This window comes from Olea europaea, chromosome 5, assembly GCF_002742605.1.
Source record: "Olea europaea var. sylvestris chromosome 5, O_europaea_v1, whole genome shotgun sequence".
Lineage (NCBI taxonomy): Eukaryota > Viridiplantae > Streptophyta > Magnoliopsida > Lamiales > Oleaceae > Olea > Olea europaea.
In genome coordinates, this window is record NC_036241.1 from 13,530,470 (window position 1) to 13,547,458 (window position 16,989).

General features: G+C 34.3%; 5 protein-coding genes across 7 annotated transcripts; 3 read left to right on the top strand and 2 right to left on the bottom strand.

The window, feature by feature from the left end:
* Nucleotides 1-419: 419 nt before the first annotated feature.
* Nucleotides 420-2,518, top strand: LOC111394262 (zinc finger MYM-type protein 1-like). The gene is made up of 2 exons (XM_023020019.1): nt 420-547; nt 631-2,518. Exons 1-2 carry the CDS (start codon nt 420-422, stop codon nt 2,516-2,518), a joined length of 2,016 nt encoding a protein of 671 aa, XP_022875787.1.
* A 272-nt stretch (nt 2,519-2,790) lies between these two features.
* On the bottom strand, nt 2,791-7,125 carry LOC111394263 (pentatricopeptide repeat-containing protein At4g38010-like). Its single transcript, XM_023020020.1, has 5 exons — nt 6,901-7,125; nt 6,391-6,480; nt 5,752-5,931; nt 5,559-5,661; nt 2,791-4,433 (listed from the first exon to the last, which is right to left on the bottom strand). Exons 1-5 carry the CDS (start codon nt 7,123-7,125, stop codon nt 2,791-2,793), a joined length of 2,241 nt encoding a protein of 746 aa, XP_022875788.1.
* LOC111394718 (pentatricopeptide repeat-containing protein At4g02750-like) lies at nt 5,475-9,371 on the bottom strand. Of its 3 annotated transcripts, XM_023020669.1 has the most exons (3): nt 7,072-9,371; nt 6,901-6,993; nt 6,225-6,480 (listed from the first exon to the last, which is right to left on the bottom strand). In XM_023020669.1, the coding sequence occupies exon 1, from the start codon at nt 9,254-9,256 to the stop codon at nt 7,301-7,303; it is 1,956 nt and encodes a 651-aa protein (XP_022876437.1). In that variant the 5' UTR covers nt 9,257-9,371; the 3' UTR covers nt 6,225-6,480; nt 6,901-6,993; nt 7,072-7,300. The 3 variants fall into 3 exon arrangements, with proteins under 3 accessions (XP_022876436.1, XP_022876435.1, XP_022876437.1); XM_023020668.1 differs by lacking the exon at nt 6,225-6,480 and adding an exon at nt 5,475-5,699 and having other exon boundaries at nt 6,901-9,371; XM_023020667.1 differs by having other exon boundaries at nt 6,179-6,480; nt 6,901-9,371.
* Nucleotides 9,372-11,030: 1,659 nt separating this feature from the next.
* Nucleotides 11,031-14,267, top strand: LOC111394719 (xylulose 5-phosphate/phosphate translocator, chloroplastic-like). Its single transcript, XM_023020670.1, has 2 exons — nt 11,031-12,489; nt 13,768-14,267. Exon 1 carries the CDS (start codon nt 11,152-11,154, stop codon nt 12,421-12,423), a length of 1,272 nt encoding a protein of 423 aa, XP_022876438.1. The 5' UTR covers nt 11,031-11,151; the 3' UTR covers nt 12,424-12,489; nt 13,768-14,267.
* Nucleotides 14,268-16,353: 2,086 nt separating this feature from the next.
* On the top strand, nt 16,354-16,989 carry LOC111394264 (uncharacterized mitochondrial protein AtMg00810-like). Its single transcript, XM_023020021.1, has 3 exons — nt 16,354-16,609; nt 16,743-16,850; nt 16,892-16,989. The coding sequence occupies exons 1-3, from the start codon at nt 16,354-16,356 to the stop codon at nt 16,987-16,989; spliced, it is 462 nt and encodes a 153-aa protein (XP_022875789.1).

Sequence of the window (16,989 nt, forward strand, 5' to 3'; positions counted from 1 at the left end):
TCAAGGTTGGTTCTCATTTCTCAATCTCTGACTTTGGATGAAAAATCTCATTTCATAGGTTATAGCAAATAGTAAATTGGTTTTATATGGTTATGGTTTTATCAATTTAAATTTATGCCTTTATGTGATATTGAAGTATCTTGTTTGTTATGCTTTTAGATTTAATATGGAAGAAGATCGACCTTCTAACAAGAAAGGAAGAACCTTGTTGTCTTTTTTTTCAAAAAGAAATAAATCTCGAGATTCTCCAATTCCTACGGCGCCCATTCCTCCAATTTCATCCCCAGAAGTTGTACGGCCTTCATCTTCCAATCTTAATGTAGAACCATCTGATTCTATTGAACGGGACCCTGGAAAAAGAAAACAAATATGTGAACATCCACGTAACGAATGCGATCAGATTAGGCGAGCTTATCTAAATGTTGGACCTTATCAACCAAAACTTTTGGAGTATCAGAGCAAAGAATGTGGAAAGCAGAAACGTCGATTTTAGGAACGTTGGTACAATCAGTTTCCTTGGTTGGAATATTCGCCTTCAACACATAAGGCATATTGTTTTTATTGTTTCTTCTTTCTCAATGAGAGTACTCCACCTAATATTTCATCGTTAGTTACTATTGGGTTTGATAGTTGGAAGAGGGTTAACCAAGGAAGTAAATGTGCATTTCTTATTCATGTTGGTACAACATCTTCGTCGTTTCATAATGGCTGTAAGAGAAGTGCTGAAGATCTAATGAAACCAACTCAACATATTGATAAGGTAATGCATTCTTTATCAAATGAGGAAATTCAGAAAAACCATTTGCATCTAAAGACCACCATTATGAGTGTTAAGTGGTTAGCACTTCAAAGTTGTTCCTTTAGAGGCCATGATGAATCTCCATCTTCACTGAATCGTGGGAATTTCATTGAACTGGTGGATGCATTTGAAAAAATGAATACTGAAGTAGGAAAAGTTGTATTGGGTAATGCTCCCAAAAATGCTACATACACATTTCCAGACATTCAAAAAGAAATTTTGAACATTATGGCCAACAAAGTCCGACAAAGAATTCGTGGCGAAATTGGGGATGCAAAATTTAGTATTCTTGTTGATGAAGCACAAGATGAATCTTCACAAGAACAAATGGCCATTATCCTAAGGTTCGTCAGAAGTAATAGAATTTCGACAGAGCGTTTTTTTGCAATTAAAAGTGTTAGTGACACTACCTCATTAAATCTTAAGAATCAAATTTCTGATGTTCTTGTTCGTTTCGACCTTCAAGTGCAAAATATGAGAGGCCAAGGGTACGATAGTACTAATAATATGCGTGGTTCTTGGAATGGACTACAGGCATTATTTCTTAAAGATTGTCCATATGCATACTATGTCCATTGTTTTGCCCACCGTTTACAACTCACATTGATTTCTGCAGCTAGGGATGTTTCAGATATTAATTCATTTTTTTCTCATTTGGATAGTGTTATTAATATGATTACATCATCTCCTAAGCGCATCAATGAGTTGAAAAGTGCCCAAAGAAAAGAAATTGAGCATTTGTTGGAAATTGGAGAACGAGAGTTCGGAAGTGGTGCTAATCAGATTAGTAATTTGCAACGAGCCGGAGGTACTCGTTGGTCTTCTCATTACAGCTCTGTAAAGAGTTTGATTGATATGTATGCTGCAACTTGCAAGGTGCTTGAGTATCTTAGTGATCATTCTCCAAATGTAAGATCTCGGTCCGAAGTTGGTGGTGTGTACAAAACTATGACAACATTTGAATTTGTATTTATTTTACATTTAATGCATAAAATATTAGCAATTGCGGATGTGCTTTGTCAGACCCTTCAGAAGAAAACTCAAGATATCTTGACTGCTATGAGATTTGTCCGTACTACAAAAACTATCCTTCAAACATTGAGAGAAGATGGCTGGGAAGAATTTCTTGAAGAGGTAAAATATTTTTGCTCAAAAAATGATATACATGTACGTGACTTTGATGCTTCATATATGGTTGGTCGTTCTCGTGGTCGTGAGTATCCTACCGTTGAACATCACTATCACTTTGATATTTTCAATGCAGCCATTGATTTTCTGATGATGGAGTTAGATACAAGATTTAATGAGACATCATTAGAACTCCTTTCTCTCAGTGCAGCTTTGAATCCAAAAGATTCTTTTGAATCATTTAACATTGATAATATTTGCAAGCTTGCAGAGAAGTTTTATCCTGAAGATTTTTCACAGCAAGATATTTATTGTTTGAAAGTTGAATTGCAACATTATCAGAATGATGTGATTTCCGAACCTCGATTTCAAGTACCTACACTTTTTGATTTATGTCGAGAATTGGTTGCAAGTAGAAGGTCGGAGAGTTACGTCGTTCTGACTAAATTGATTTGTTTAGTACTCACACTACCTGTTTCAACGGCGACTGTGGAGCGAGCATTTTCAGCAATGAAACATGTGAAAACGAAAATTCATAACAAAATGGATGATGGCTTTCTTATTGATTGTTTAACACTAAATATTGAGTGAGAATTTAGTATGAATTTAGATCTAGATTCTATTGTTGATGAATTTTATGCTTTAAAACATCGTCGGGTACAACTACGATAGGTAACTTATATTATGAATTTTTCTTATTATATATAAATGTTATTTATAGTTCGTACATTAAATTTTTAAAAATTTTTGCCCCCCGTACCATGAATTCCTGGCTCCGCCCCTGGTCGCGGGGCATTTTCCGTTCTGGGTTCATCCTTCTGTATCATTATGAACTGAACCATTTGTATATCTTCATCAATTTTCTACTGTAAATATACAGAGTCATCTATAAATTGCTCAGTATAATATAAATTGTGTTTCATTTTATCAAGCAACGTGTATATATCTTTCGACATTGAGTGTGCTTTATCCCCACAGCGAAATTCATAAACCACGCCATCCAATTCAATTGAGCTGCATCCAGGGTCTTTCTTCATTTTACCTTTTTTCATTCTTTTCCTTAGCCGAAATGCATCACTCCATTTCTTTTCAGCTGCGTAAATGTTTGACATGAGTACATATGCACCATCTTCTTCAAGTTCTACATTTACAAACTTCTCCATTACTCTCTCTGCAAGGTCAAGTTTCCCATGGATCCAGCAAGCTCCAAGCAATGATCCCCAAATCAGCACATCAGGCTGAATAGGCATGTTTTCGACAAACTCAGCAGCCTCATTTATCATCCCTGCTCGACCCAAAAGGTCGACCATGCAGCCATAGTGCTCGGTTTGAGGTTTTACGTTATACAACTTAGACATTTCCGCAAAATGTCTATGGCCTTCGTCCACGAGTCCTGAATGACAGCATGCTGTCAGAATGCCAATAAATGTCACTTCGTTTGGCTGTATGCCAAGTTCACACATCTCAGAGAACAGCTTAAGCGCCATTTCCCCTTTCCCGTGCATGGCTAACTCTCGGATGATAGTGGTATATGTATAAACATCTTTGCGCTTGATATCTTCAAATACCTCAAGCGCGTCTTCTATGCTTCCACACTTCGCATACATATCGATAAGAGCATTGCCAATAAACCCGTCCACTTCAATTCGATTTTTATCCACATAAGCATGAATCCACTTCCCGAATTCAAGAACCCCGAGATTAGCACAAGAATTGAGTACACCGACTAAAGTAACCTCGTCTGGATCAATTCCTTTCCTTTGCATTTTGCGGAACACCCTCAAGGCTTCTTCATAATCCCCACTCTCTGCCAGTCCCAAAATGATAGAATTCCAGGAAACCACATTTCTCACTGGCATCTGATTAAAAACCTTGTGAGCAGATTCGATATCACCGCATTTCGAATACATATCCACCAACGAGTTTCCAACATAAACATCAACATTTACCCCTTGATTGCGTATATGCTCATGCAACTTCCTCCCCAAGCTCAAATCCCCCAATTTAGCACACGCAGAAATCACGACAGCCATCATTTTCTCATCGGCTCGATATCCTGCCTCACACGTATCAAAGAACACCTTAACCCCTTCCTGCCATAACCCTGTATCCACATACCCTTGGATCAAAGTAGTCCAGGAAACCAAGTCCCAGTGAGGACTTTTATCAAACAACTTTCTAACATCCCCAATTCTCCCACAAACCCCGTATAACCGCATCAACGTATTGACCACATACAAATCCATCACATACCCATTTTTTATCACATGGGCATGCACCATTTCCCCTTCTCTCAGAGCGCACAACTGGGCACACGCTTTGAGAACAAAAGGGTACGTGTAGTTATCACCAAACAAGCCTTTTTCAACCAATTCGCAATACAAAACCAATGCAATTGAAGAACTTTTCTTACTCCTTGAACCTGAAAGGTATTTAATAATATCGTTATACACGGATATATCTGGGACAGGCAATCGCACTAAAAGGGTATAAATGTAGCTGAAATCTGTAAATTGTAATATGGAAGCAGATAAAGATGTGATTTTGGTGCACAAAATTTGTTGGATTCGGAGTGATGGGCTTGTTTTGACAATTGAAGTATGAATTTGTTTGAGTTCTTTAATGGATTTGCATGAGTTTAGTTTGTGAAAAAATGAGGAATCTTCGGAATTATTAGAGTAATGGGCGTGCAAGTGTGTAAAACTCGCCGCAGAAACATAGCTTGTCATCATGTGAAGAATGTCACTTAAAAATGATGACAATGGAATTTTAAGCATATATCAATGTGCATGGTATAATTTATTCTATTAACTTACAAATTAATTTTCAAATTAAGTGCATCAAATTATGCCTATGTTTGAGAAATATTAAAAGTAACTTATAAGTTATTTTACTTTTAACGACATATTTGGTAGGATTCGGAGTTCTTTCCCTCAGCTCCTGATTTATAGATTTGTAGAAGAGTTTTTTCTATTACGCTTATTCACCACTAATTTTTTATCACAATATAATTTTAGTAACTTATAGTTTATAATGCATTGATAACAAATATATATTTATAAATTACTTAGCCCCTTATCTGCGAGAGATTTTAAAAGATATTAAGTGATTTTTTTATTGTTGGCAACTTTCATTATAGCCTTTTCTTATTGTCTTTTCAATAAGTTATCGTCTAATTAGCCATTTCCAAATATGCTCTTTAAGCATTGTCAAATATGATGACCGAGGGTATAAGTAATTCAAAGTAAAAAAAGGGGTACTATAAACTTTCTGTAGGTTTAAAAAAAACAAATGCAGCAATGGGCTCATGTGCATTGCCAACGATGCGAATCTCTCCCAGACATGGGCTTAGATGTTTTCTATGAGACGTCATTTCATTAGTACATCATAAATTATCATACATTTTTTACCCTTTTTTGTTTCATTCTTGCAAAGATACATACATACAGAGAGAGAGAGAGAGAGAGAGAGAGAGAGAGAGAGAGAGAGAGAGAGATTTGAATAGAGGCATCTCAAAATCAACATAAAGAAACAGGAAAAAAATTAGAAAAGAGAGATTCCTTGTGAATAATGGAGGGTCAGGAGAAGAAGACATTAGGTTTCCTCTAATGTCATCCGTTGGCGTTTGTACCATGAGTACTTCTCAGAGAGATGGAAAACACGAACATCTTGGTGTGGTTGTAACGAAACGTAAAGATGGTCGAGGCCATGAGAGCCACGTTGTCCACCTCGTCCTGAGAATGTAAACCTCTGTTGACTTATTCCGTCACATCTTGCATTATGAGAAATGGGTAATTAATTACTCATTACATATGCATTGTTACATTAGCCATGGATGAATGAGTTAAAAGTAAATCCTCGAGATAAACATATACGAAATCCTTGATACAATGAAATGTGAATAGATGGATGGCAAAGGGTCCATAGTACTTGAAGCACTGGGGTAATCCAGTAGCCGAAAGGGGCCTAAAAGTGCTTACTACTACACCGAACTGCACTTGGCTCTACACATATACAAACCCTTAACCAGTGATTGACGGATCAAAGAAGTGTGGAATCTTGGGATTACTAACTCCTAAGATTCTCGTAAATTAATAAGGTCATAACGAATCGTGTTTGGTGTGAATTTTTCAGTGTGGTGATGAAGGACTTAATTGCGCTATCCTACTAGCTGCGGCTCTGCATCATGATCTTATTCTTTTCTTCGTTGTTATTTTTTTGATTGTATAAAAAGAGACAAAAACTTGGCAGTTTACAAAGATAGATACAGATTGTTAAATCATTCACAAAATGAATGTATTTGAAAACAAATGTGAAACTTCTACGGTGAAATTGTGTGTTCTAACAAATAATAAATAGGAATTTTCAAGGCTTTTATAGCCTATTACAAATGTATACACTTGCATATCCATAAAACATCCAGGTACTGTTTAGGTTTTCATTCAGTAATCCTATGTTAGAACTTTCCATGAGATGATAACTCGAGAGCTTTTTCTCCATGCTACAGTCCAAAATAAGAAAACGCCATCTGATGGCTCACTTAAAACAGAGAACTGCAAAAGAGGAAGAAAGAAAAAAACAAGAATCTGAAATACGATGTATATAGGAGCCAATAAAGAGAAGAAAACTATACGGCAATATTTTCTTTCATATGAAGAATTATCATGCTATTAGTTAGAAACAAACTACTTCACACATTCAGACGCTCAATAAAAAACAACTCTTAGTAACTTCCTTAAAGCATCAGCAATGTAGTAAAATGTAAGCTCAAGTTGATAAATGATGTCCGCCCAAACTATAGATAAGGTGGCAGCAAATCATAAACTAAATTATGTCTGATTCTATCAGGCTTAAGGTGGAGACTGTGAGGAATAAAGAGTATGCAGTATGCACCAATGTCGATGTGCAAATGCTATAATAAACATTACAAGCCAAAGAAGAAGCTTTAGGTATGATGAAAATGAGCAATTTACCTGTTCGATTGCATATAGGCAAGCAACCATGAAAGCTTTTGTTACAAGTGAACTATGGTTTAGAGACTTGTCCAAACAATTGTCGCCATTTGCCTGATAAATATTCAGAAACTCAGTCTCCTTGTCAGCTTCTAATCCACTTGCAAAAATCACTTTATCATCAGAACTTACCCTTTTGATTGCAAAGCTCGGAGCTTTCCTACCAACTAGCTTTTGCATAAGCATTTTCACAGACCTCAAAAGAATCGTTATGACAACCGATTTTGCATTCACAGAACTGAGTCCTCCTAAAAAATCTATGCAGATGCATCAGATTATCCTTTACCGGTAAGTATATGATCCCGAGGTTATGCAATGAAGATCTTTTATGAAAAGAACAGAAAAGGAAGCCTCAATGCATCTATGCCCCAACTTCCTGAACGAGTACAGCAAGCCTTTCTAACTCTCGATATATGTCATTGCTTTGAGTATGAGATTTGTCATTATACGAAAAGCAAGAGACGTGACCATTTATCTCAATCCAGCTCCATCCCAATTCTTTCTTTAATTGTTGTTGCTGCAACATAGCTCTAATGCGTGCTGCATCCTTCCACATCCCATGTACAGAATATATATTCGATTGAAGCACATGCATGCCGACATTAGAAGGCTGAGAGCTTAAAAGTTTCTGAGCTATAAAATTGCTTAGTTCAAAGTTTTCATGGACTCTACAAGCACTAAGTAATGCTTCCCAAGCATATGCAGGAAGATCCACAGGCAATTTCTTGACTAACTCAAAAGCTTCAGCAAGCAAGCCTGATCTACCAAGAAGATCAACCATGGTTGCATAGTGCTCTGGTTTAGGTATCAGATTCCACTGCTCCATTAAACTGAAGTATTTCCAGCCTTCACTGACCAGTCCGGAATGAGCACATGCAGTCAAGAGTACAAGAAAAGTAACATGGTCGGGTTGTGATCCAGCTTGAATCATGCGAGAAAAAATATTAAGGGCTTCTTCAGCAGAATTATGATATGCTTGTGCCACAATCATGGCATTCCATGCTACAGTATCGCAATTCGTCATCTTTTCAAATACTGAATTAGCCTCACGTATGAAGCCACATCTAGAATACATGGAAATCAATGAGCTTGTTATCATTCTGTCAATTTCATAACCATTCTTGACCACAAAGTTGTGCATCCCTCTCCCGAACAATTGTAACGAATGAACACCACACACAGATATCACAGTAGTTAATGTAACCTGATTCGGCTTAAATCCATTTTGCAACATCCGGATGTACAAAATCAATGCTTCCTCACCAAGGTATCCACAAATCAGAGTGTTCCATGATGATTCATCCTTCCTAGGCATCTCTTCAAAAAATTTGCGAGCACTAGTCATATCTTCTTGTTGCACATAACCAAGTAGTATTGAATTCCACGAAACTATGTCCCGCATGGACATCCTCATAAATAAATCAAGAGCCTCATGTAACTTTCCGTTCTCAACATAGCCAACAAGCATTGAGTTCCACGCAATAACATCCCTATCTGGAATTCTATTAAATAAATCTTGTGCCAACTCAATCTTATTATAATTCAAATAACCCCGAATCATTGCAGTCCAAGCCACTACATCCTTCTCGGGCATCTCCTCAAACAATTTCCTAGCTCTCTCTATGTCCCCCACTCTGAAGAAACATGTTATCATACTAGTCCAAGAAGCCGAATCACGTTTGCACATTCTCATAAACAAACCATATGACTCCTCAACGCACCTCATTTCACTATAACCTGCCAACATAGCATTGCAAAGAAACACGCTTTTATTCCAAGATTCGTCAAATAATTTCTTGGCTTCCCTCGTAATTCCATATTGAAAATACCCTTCAATCATTATCGCGAATGAGACATCATTCTTCACTGGCATTACATCAAACAATGCCCTAGCCTCCTCCAATTTCCCATTACAAACATACCCTGAAATCATGGAATTCCAACAAACCACATTTTTATCTTCAATCGCATCAAACAAGCTCCGCGCCTCTTCTAATCTTCCATTCTTTGCGTACCCGCTTAACATTGCGGTCCATGACACTATGTTCTTACTTGGCATCAAATCAAAGGCTTTACGAGCCTCGCAAACCATCCCATTTTTGGAATACCCTGAAATCATGCAGTTCCAACTCACTACATTCTTTTGAGGCATTTCATCGAATAGTCTGCGGGCGTTCTTCAGATCACCTTTCTTGAAATAGGTAGTGATCCTTGAGTTCCAGGGGAATAGTGGGTTTGCTTTTGTACTCAATTGACGAAGAATATATTTACCTAAATTTAGGACAGTAGACGATCCTAATTTGAAGTTTACATACATGAGAATAAAGGTATACCAAGAGACAGCTACTATGAAATGTTGGGTAGATGAGAAATTTTGAAAGCATACCAATTATTCACTCATAAATTAATTGCAAACTATGTTGATAAATTATAAATTATGTGTTGACAATACTTAAGTCAATCATTTCAAAAATATTTTTGAAATCATTGAAAATCAATGTTTTAGGGTGTGTTTGATTTCATTTATTTTTCATAAAAAATATCAGTTTTCCATCCAAATTTCTACTTGGAGTGTTTGATTGCTATTTTTTTCCATGGAAAACATTTTCCAACTTTTGAAAATATGCTTAATTTTCCTTATTTTTAAGGAAAATATTTTCCTTGAGTAGAGGTGGTTTTTATTTTCCACAAAAGATGGAAAATATATTATTTTCTATGTGATATTTTTCATGTCAATCAAACACACTCTTAATTCTTGTCAACACTTCAAATATTCAAGAGGCATTTTAAAAAGAATTATTCTATTTGAACACAATGGACATCATAATGGTGTCCGTAATGCCCGACGCCGATCTATGGTGTCCATTATGTACCCCAAGTATTCCCCTTTTAAAAATAAGATGCTATCTATTATAAATAGTTAACCTTTAAAATCATGTTTTAATTGACTTTTTAAATTATAGCCCTTGTTTGAGCCACATTATTTCAATAAGAATACATTATTGAATAGTGTATTAATGGAAAATATGTGGTTAAAAATAAAAAAAATAGTTTTAGATTTGTATATAATATTATTTTATTGAAGAATGTGTGGTTGAAATAATATCAAATCACTATTTAAGAATGTATTTTTTCAAAAAGAATGTGGGTCAAACACACTAACATTTTAATTTATAGAGTGGGGTTTGAAAAACCAAACCCACTCTCTATAATTAAGTGTTTGTTTGGAATAGATTTTAAGTCAATTAAAATCAATTTTTTTTATCGTTATTTTATTATTCTAGTCATCATTTTTTAAATTATTCTCTCACAGGTATGACCAATTCTATCTCTAACAGTCAAAAAATCCATTATCAAAATTCCTACCAAATAAGCACTAAATACAATCAAAACTTTTCAATTTTTAATGTAGGAAAATAACAAAATAATCTAGAGAAAATTCAATTAAAATAAAAGATAAAAAAATAATAAATATTTTTTGTTAGTAGTAAAATTAAATGTTAAATATAAAGAGTTTATTGAAGAACTTCAAAATTTGAACTCTCTAAATGTATAGATACTTTTCAAATGATAGAATATACTATTTAAAAATTTTCTTTTTTTAGAATATTTAAACATAAGATGCTCTTTATTTTAATTTAGAGAGTGAATTTGGCTTTCCAATTTCCAACTTCACTCTCTATAATTCAATGCATTTAAAGTTTTTTTAATTTTCAATGTAGAAAAATAATAAAAATAATTTAGAGAAATGCTAGTTAAAACAAAAGATGGGGAAAAGTAATAAATATTTTTTTAGAATATTAATATTAAGCCCCTATTTGATGTTAATTTAAATCAGATTTTAATTCAAGTCAAAGCCAAACAATTATTACTAACCATATTTTTATGGATCCAACAGTTATTCAACCACACATTTCAATAGTATCTATCAAAATTTATTAAAAATTTAATTTTAATATTATTAAATTTAAAGAGCTTATTGGAGAACCTTAAAATTTAAACTCTCGAAATTTATAGATATTTTTTAAATGATAGAATATAATCTAGGGAGTTAAAATAAAGCTTGTACAAGTAAATTAATTCGAAAAACATTCCACACCAACCTTCCGATTAAGTAGCCAGCTTCAACTCTTCAACAACCCTCAAATATCCGGCTTCTTCACTTCTCAGTTGCAGAGATTCTTATACTCCTCCTTGCTTTTTAATCTAAAAATGTTGTCTTTGAATCTTTTTCCTTCCTCAAATGTCAATTTCTCTAAATCCAGTCATAAGCATCCCATGAATGCTTATCTTTTGGATCCAAATCTTGTGAACAGACACAAAAATCCACAGTTTGTCTTTCATCCATTCAAAAAACCCACTTCGGAAATTAATATTGGAGTCCTAATTAGGCATTCTGAAGAACCCTTTTGCCAGATCTCCAAATCAAGATCAGATTTTGGAAAAATAGTGACTACCCCTTTCGGATTTTCTTCAAGACTTTCAGCCAGAGCAGCTTCTGGAGCCCCACAAGAAGCCAGCCCAAATGGTGAAATTGAAGTGTCAAAGCCGAACAAGAATCTGAAGTTAGCTTTTATTTTTGGTCTATGGTACTTTCAGAACATTGTTTTTAATATTTATAATAAAAAGGTGTTGAACATTTTTCCATATCCATGGCTTCTTGCATCATTTCAGTTGTTTTGTGGATCTGTTTGGATGTTTATTCTATGGTCTCTAAAGCTTCAGCCTGCCCCCAAAATCAATAAGTCCTTTATTGTTGCACTTCTTGGACCTGCACTTTTCCACACTATAGGCCACATTTCAGCGTGCGTTTCATTCTCAAAAGTGGCTGTTTCTTTCACTCACGTAATTAAATCAGCAGAGCCTGTTTTTTCAGTAGTGTTTTCATCTTTTCTTGGTGATTCATATCCATTAAAAGTGTGGCTTTCAATTATCCCAATTGTTTTTGGTTGCTCCTTGGCTGCTGTCACTGAAGTTTCCTTCAATTTTGAAGGCCTTTGGGGTGCTATGATAAGCAATGTTGGATTTGTACTTCGAAACATTTACTCGAAAAAGAGTTTGCAGAATTTCAAGGAAGTCGATGGATTGAATTTGTATGGTTGGATTAGTATTATCTCATTGCTCTATCTATTTCCAGTGGCTGTTTTTGTGGAAGGGTCTCAATGGGTTGCAGGTTATCATAAAGCTATTGCAACAATTGGAAAACCATTGACATTTTACTTATGGGTGATATTATCCGGAGTATTTTACCATCTCTATAATCAATCGTCATACCAAGCACTTGACGACATTAGCCCGCTTACATTCTCGGTCGGAAACACTATGAAGAGAGTGGTGGTAATCATTGCTACTGTTTTGGTCTTTAGGAATCCTGTTAGGCCACTGAATGCACTTGGATCGGCTATTGCCATATTTGGCACTTTCTTGTATTCGCAGGCTACGGCTAAAAAACCGAAAGTAGAGGCGGGAGAGAAGAAGGATTAGAAAGATGGTTCTTGTTTATTTCTTGTTATGTTTTTTATAGAACTTGAACTGCTGTCTTTGTTCGAGGTAAATTTTTTATGGAAGCTAGAAATTCAAGTTTATTGAGAATGAGGCTTTTTGGCTTGTTGCTAAGAAGACTTATATGTTTATTGCTTGCATTTACATATCATCACATGTGTCCATGTTTGTTATAATTTTTTTTCTGAATCCTCTTTCGAAGTTTTAAATTTTAGGGAAGCCTAGTGTGGAATAGAGTTTTCATGTGATTAGAAAGCAGAATTAACTCATTGTGTGATAAATTGTGGATCATAGAAGTTCAATTGCACAAGTATGTTGAAGATTGAATTATTTCAAATAAGATTCACAAGATCAAGATGCAATATTGATGATGTTTTATTGAAACCTTCTATGCACATTTTTTAATACGTGTGTGTATCGGCATCATTTTTTGAGGGATCACTTTCGAATGATGAGATTTTGTGTATGTCTTCCCATTTAATTAGATTTAAGGTCACTAGAAAAGTCACGAGAAACTTTTGAGATTCAAAAGTAGTTTTCGGACCCGTTTGACTAGTTTTATGAAAGTGCTTCTTCTAGTTAGAAAAATGTTTAGAGGAAGTTGATCCAATAAGTGCTTTTAAAAATTAGTTTTTAAATAGAATTTAAGGTAGCTTCCTCCAAAAGCTCTTCTACAAAAGGCAAAAGCAAAAATCATGCCAAAAAGGCATAGTTTTGCAACTCAAATGACAAGATTTATTTTATATCCTTCAAAGTTTGATGGAATAGTTCTCATTCTGCACCGGTGTTTGGTGTGCAGATTTACTTCATTTGCAACTCTTGCAAGCATATTTAACGCCTTCCTATCCATCTTCCTTTATGATCGTCTAGGATTAGCCATGAAATCTTGTTTTGCTCGTCTCTAGTGTGCAAACATTAGCATTGCCTTGTATATTGATCAATGGAATGTGATGGGGAGATGAACATTGGATGGCAATACCTCCTCTTTTCTGGTCAAGTATTTTGATTAATATTGAAGTTGCATGCAATCATTTGCACATTTACATGTTTGCATGTGTGCCCGTCCATTAAAAAAAAATGCAAATCCATTCTTTCGTTGTAAGAAATTCTTGATTCGAATCTCAATATGCTAATTGTTGTTACAATTCGTAACATCGTAAGAATTTGTGCGAATTTTTGAAATTGGTTGTTTCTTTTACGTAAATTGAAAATTAGATCAAGTTGAAATATCAAATTGGATGGAGATGCAAATCTATAACCAAATATATTCCCAATGCAAAAGGGGAGGTATTTTAAAATACCTAATTAGTATGTGTTATTTTGCAGGTGAACTAGTCCCTTGAACTTGTAGGATGAAATTGAGCCCTCGTCTGGCCGTGATTTTTCAATGGATTTTCAGCCATTTTCTTACCGTTGAGTCCAAGTGTGGGTCCCACCAAAGAAAGAGTCAATCAAAAATTACGGTCGCAACGGTAGAAAAATCCATTCTTTTCAGCCAATAATCTGCATCATACAGGGCCTGAATTCGTAGCCATCAAGGCAAGAGGGACTGGTTTTATCTTCTTCATTTTTTATTTCTTTTAAATGTAAATGAATAAAAGTTACTTATCTATTAATAACTTAGACAATGCTATGTGTATATATACCCCCCTCATATGGAGGAGAACTCATATATAATAAAATATTCGTGGGTATCCTTCAATGTGAGGGAGGTGTAATCCATTGTATACACTTAGCATTTCCCTAATAACATTTAATTATTGTGTTTCGACTTTTGGCTAAAACGGAATGTCTTAATTGAATGTGAAAGACAACTCTTCTTTCTACCCATGTACCCCACTCTTTTCTTGACCCTAATCCTTTGGCAGGACTTGTTATGTGTGTGTGTGTGTGTGTGTGTGTGTGTGTGTGTGTGTGTGTGTGTGTGTGAATAAAGGCAAGATATAATTTGGATGACTAGCATTTAGTACTTAATTAAGATAAAAACAAGTACAAGTGAGAACAAAACGATGAAGGATAAACATCGTGTCTATTTAATTTTTAACTATTACAGTAAATAACTAATATAGTGACAATAGAATAGAAAATTTGCATTACATGCACTAGTATATATATATATATTGGCAATGTAAAAGTTTTCTTTTACTAGGAGCTAGATGAGCAAGAATGTTTAGAGAGAACGGGAACATGTTGCTCGGGTATAGAGAATCAAGCTCAACTTACCTTTTATCTTTCCACAGGAGTCAACTTGTCCAAAATAAACAAAGATAGAGTTATCTTGAAATAGTTGATTCAGTTTTCCTTCATTGATTTAGTATAGTTTCTAGATATAAATTTTCATTTTGAAAAATAACAACTCATGTAAAGTTGAGAATAGTAACTTCAATAAACAAAATTTTGAGAGTACAATTTAGTCGATGGATTTTGCTACATTGTACATAGAAAATGTAATAATGAATTACATGATATGATGTGCATTGAAAATATTGGATTAAAAAGTTGATTATTTTTTAAATTGGCAAATGGTAGAATGACATGTGACATTATAAAAATCTTAATGTACATAGTCATCAATGAAAATTTTTGACTTTATGATGTATGTCTAAATAGAAGTTCTAATTTGAGTGGCCGTGGAATATATGGGAAAAACATTTCATCAAAGCTAGTACGAGTAGTCAGCATGACTCGTTGGACGTTGGCTCCACCACTGTGTGTCGGTATAAGTTGTGTCTACAATATTTTTTCAAAAAATCAAAAATCAAAAAGGAGGTATTTTAAAATACCTCTGTTTGTCTATTTTTAGCTGGTGTGGTGTAGCAAGCCTCGATCCTTCACCTGAGGGTATCAAATAAAATCCCAAACCCACTAGGCCAAGAGGGACTGGTTTTCTTATATTTATATTGAAAAAATATAAAAATTATCAATACTTTCAAAAAAGAAAATGGCCTATAATTTGATATAAACAAAAATGGAAAGTAAATATATCTTTATGGAACAAAAGGAGCACCAAATTGTGTAACAAACAATTTATGATGCATTGCGCTTCATAAATTTAAAACTTTGCAATAGATAAATTAATTTTTTATTGAAAAAATAAAATCCTAGTTACATATTAAAAATTGTCACTAGCAATTTTAAATATTAAATTTGATATATTTTCGTCATGTCTTACTATTTTGTCTTTTGCTTTACATCAGATTGTTACATTTTATAAGTTAATATATGTTAATTTTTGCGATTTGGTCTTTATATGCATCAAAAAGTTCGAGCTAGGATTGTGATTTAAGTTGATGAATCAAAGCGTTCATTTTTTGAATCCGAGTTTTTTGTTTTCTAGCATTGTTTACAGATTTAAGTGATAATTTGATTTTATTTATTTATTTTTTTTCCATATTTCTTGACAATTGAACTTGATATAGTCATAGTTTGGAGTGTGGTGTACCTTTTTGTTATTTCGAGTTCGTGGTTCTCTATTTAAATATAATTTTTTTTCTTTTTTTACTCAAATAGAGCGAGTTCAATACTTGGACTATAATTTTTTGATACTATATATTTATGTATCTAGTTAGTATTTTTATGCCATTTCATTTTAAAAGTAGATGAATTTAAGCATTGTCCAAAATTATATTAGAGGCACCAGCATGCCTCATTTTCTGGATCAAATAAAATTTATTAAAAAAAGATCATTTCTTCACAAATTATAATTTAATTTTTTATGTTATAATTTTCTCCTCTTTTTATGATTTTTAGTCTCCACTATTTTGAGTCATGTGGTCGTATTTCTTAGCTTCTTCAAGATTTCTTTGTTAGATTTTCTCATTAAACAAATTTTATCGAGTGGTGACCTGTTAGATATACTTATCGAAAAGGCTTATATGAAAATGTTTATTAAATATAATGTATATATAAAAAATGGTATTGAAGTCTTTTCTCCATATACAATTTAAACTCAAGGATTTGGGATGTCTTAAAAAATTTCTTGGACTTGAAATCGCTAAGTCTGCCAAAGGCATTGTGTTATTTCAAAGACATTATTCTCTTCAACTACTTAAAGATACTAGTTATCTGGGCTGTAAGACTACCTTTGTTCCTATGGATCCTAAGGTTCAATTAAGTGCTCATGATGGTGATATTCTCCCAGATATTTCTCAATATAGAAGACTTGTTGGTTGTCTTCTTTACCTATCTTAGCTAGATATCACCTTTGTTGTCCATAAACTAAGTCAGTTTCTGGCTCAGCCTCGTTTGCCTCATTTAAAAGCTGTGCATCACCTTTTATGTTATCTTAAATCCAATCCTAGTCAAGGTTTGTACTTCTCTTCAATTAAGAGCTTACTCAGTTGCAGCTCCGTCTTCTGTTCATTTAAAAGCGTTCTCTAATGCTGATTGGAGCTCTTGTTTGGACACAAGTCTGTAACTGTTTTTTGTATCTTCATTGGTGATTCTCTAGACTATTGGAAGGATAAGAAGCAAACTGCAATTTCTCGTTCTCTGTCGAAGCTGATCGAATATAGAGCTTTAGCCTCTACTGCATGTGAATTGGTTTAG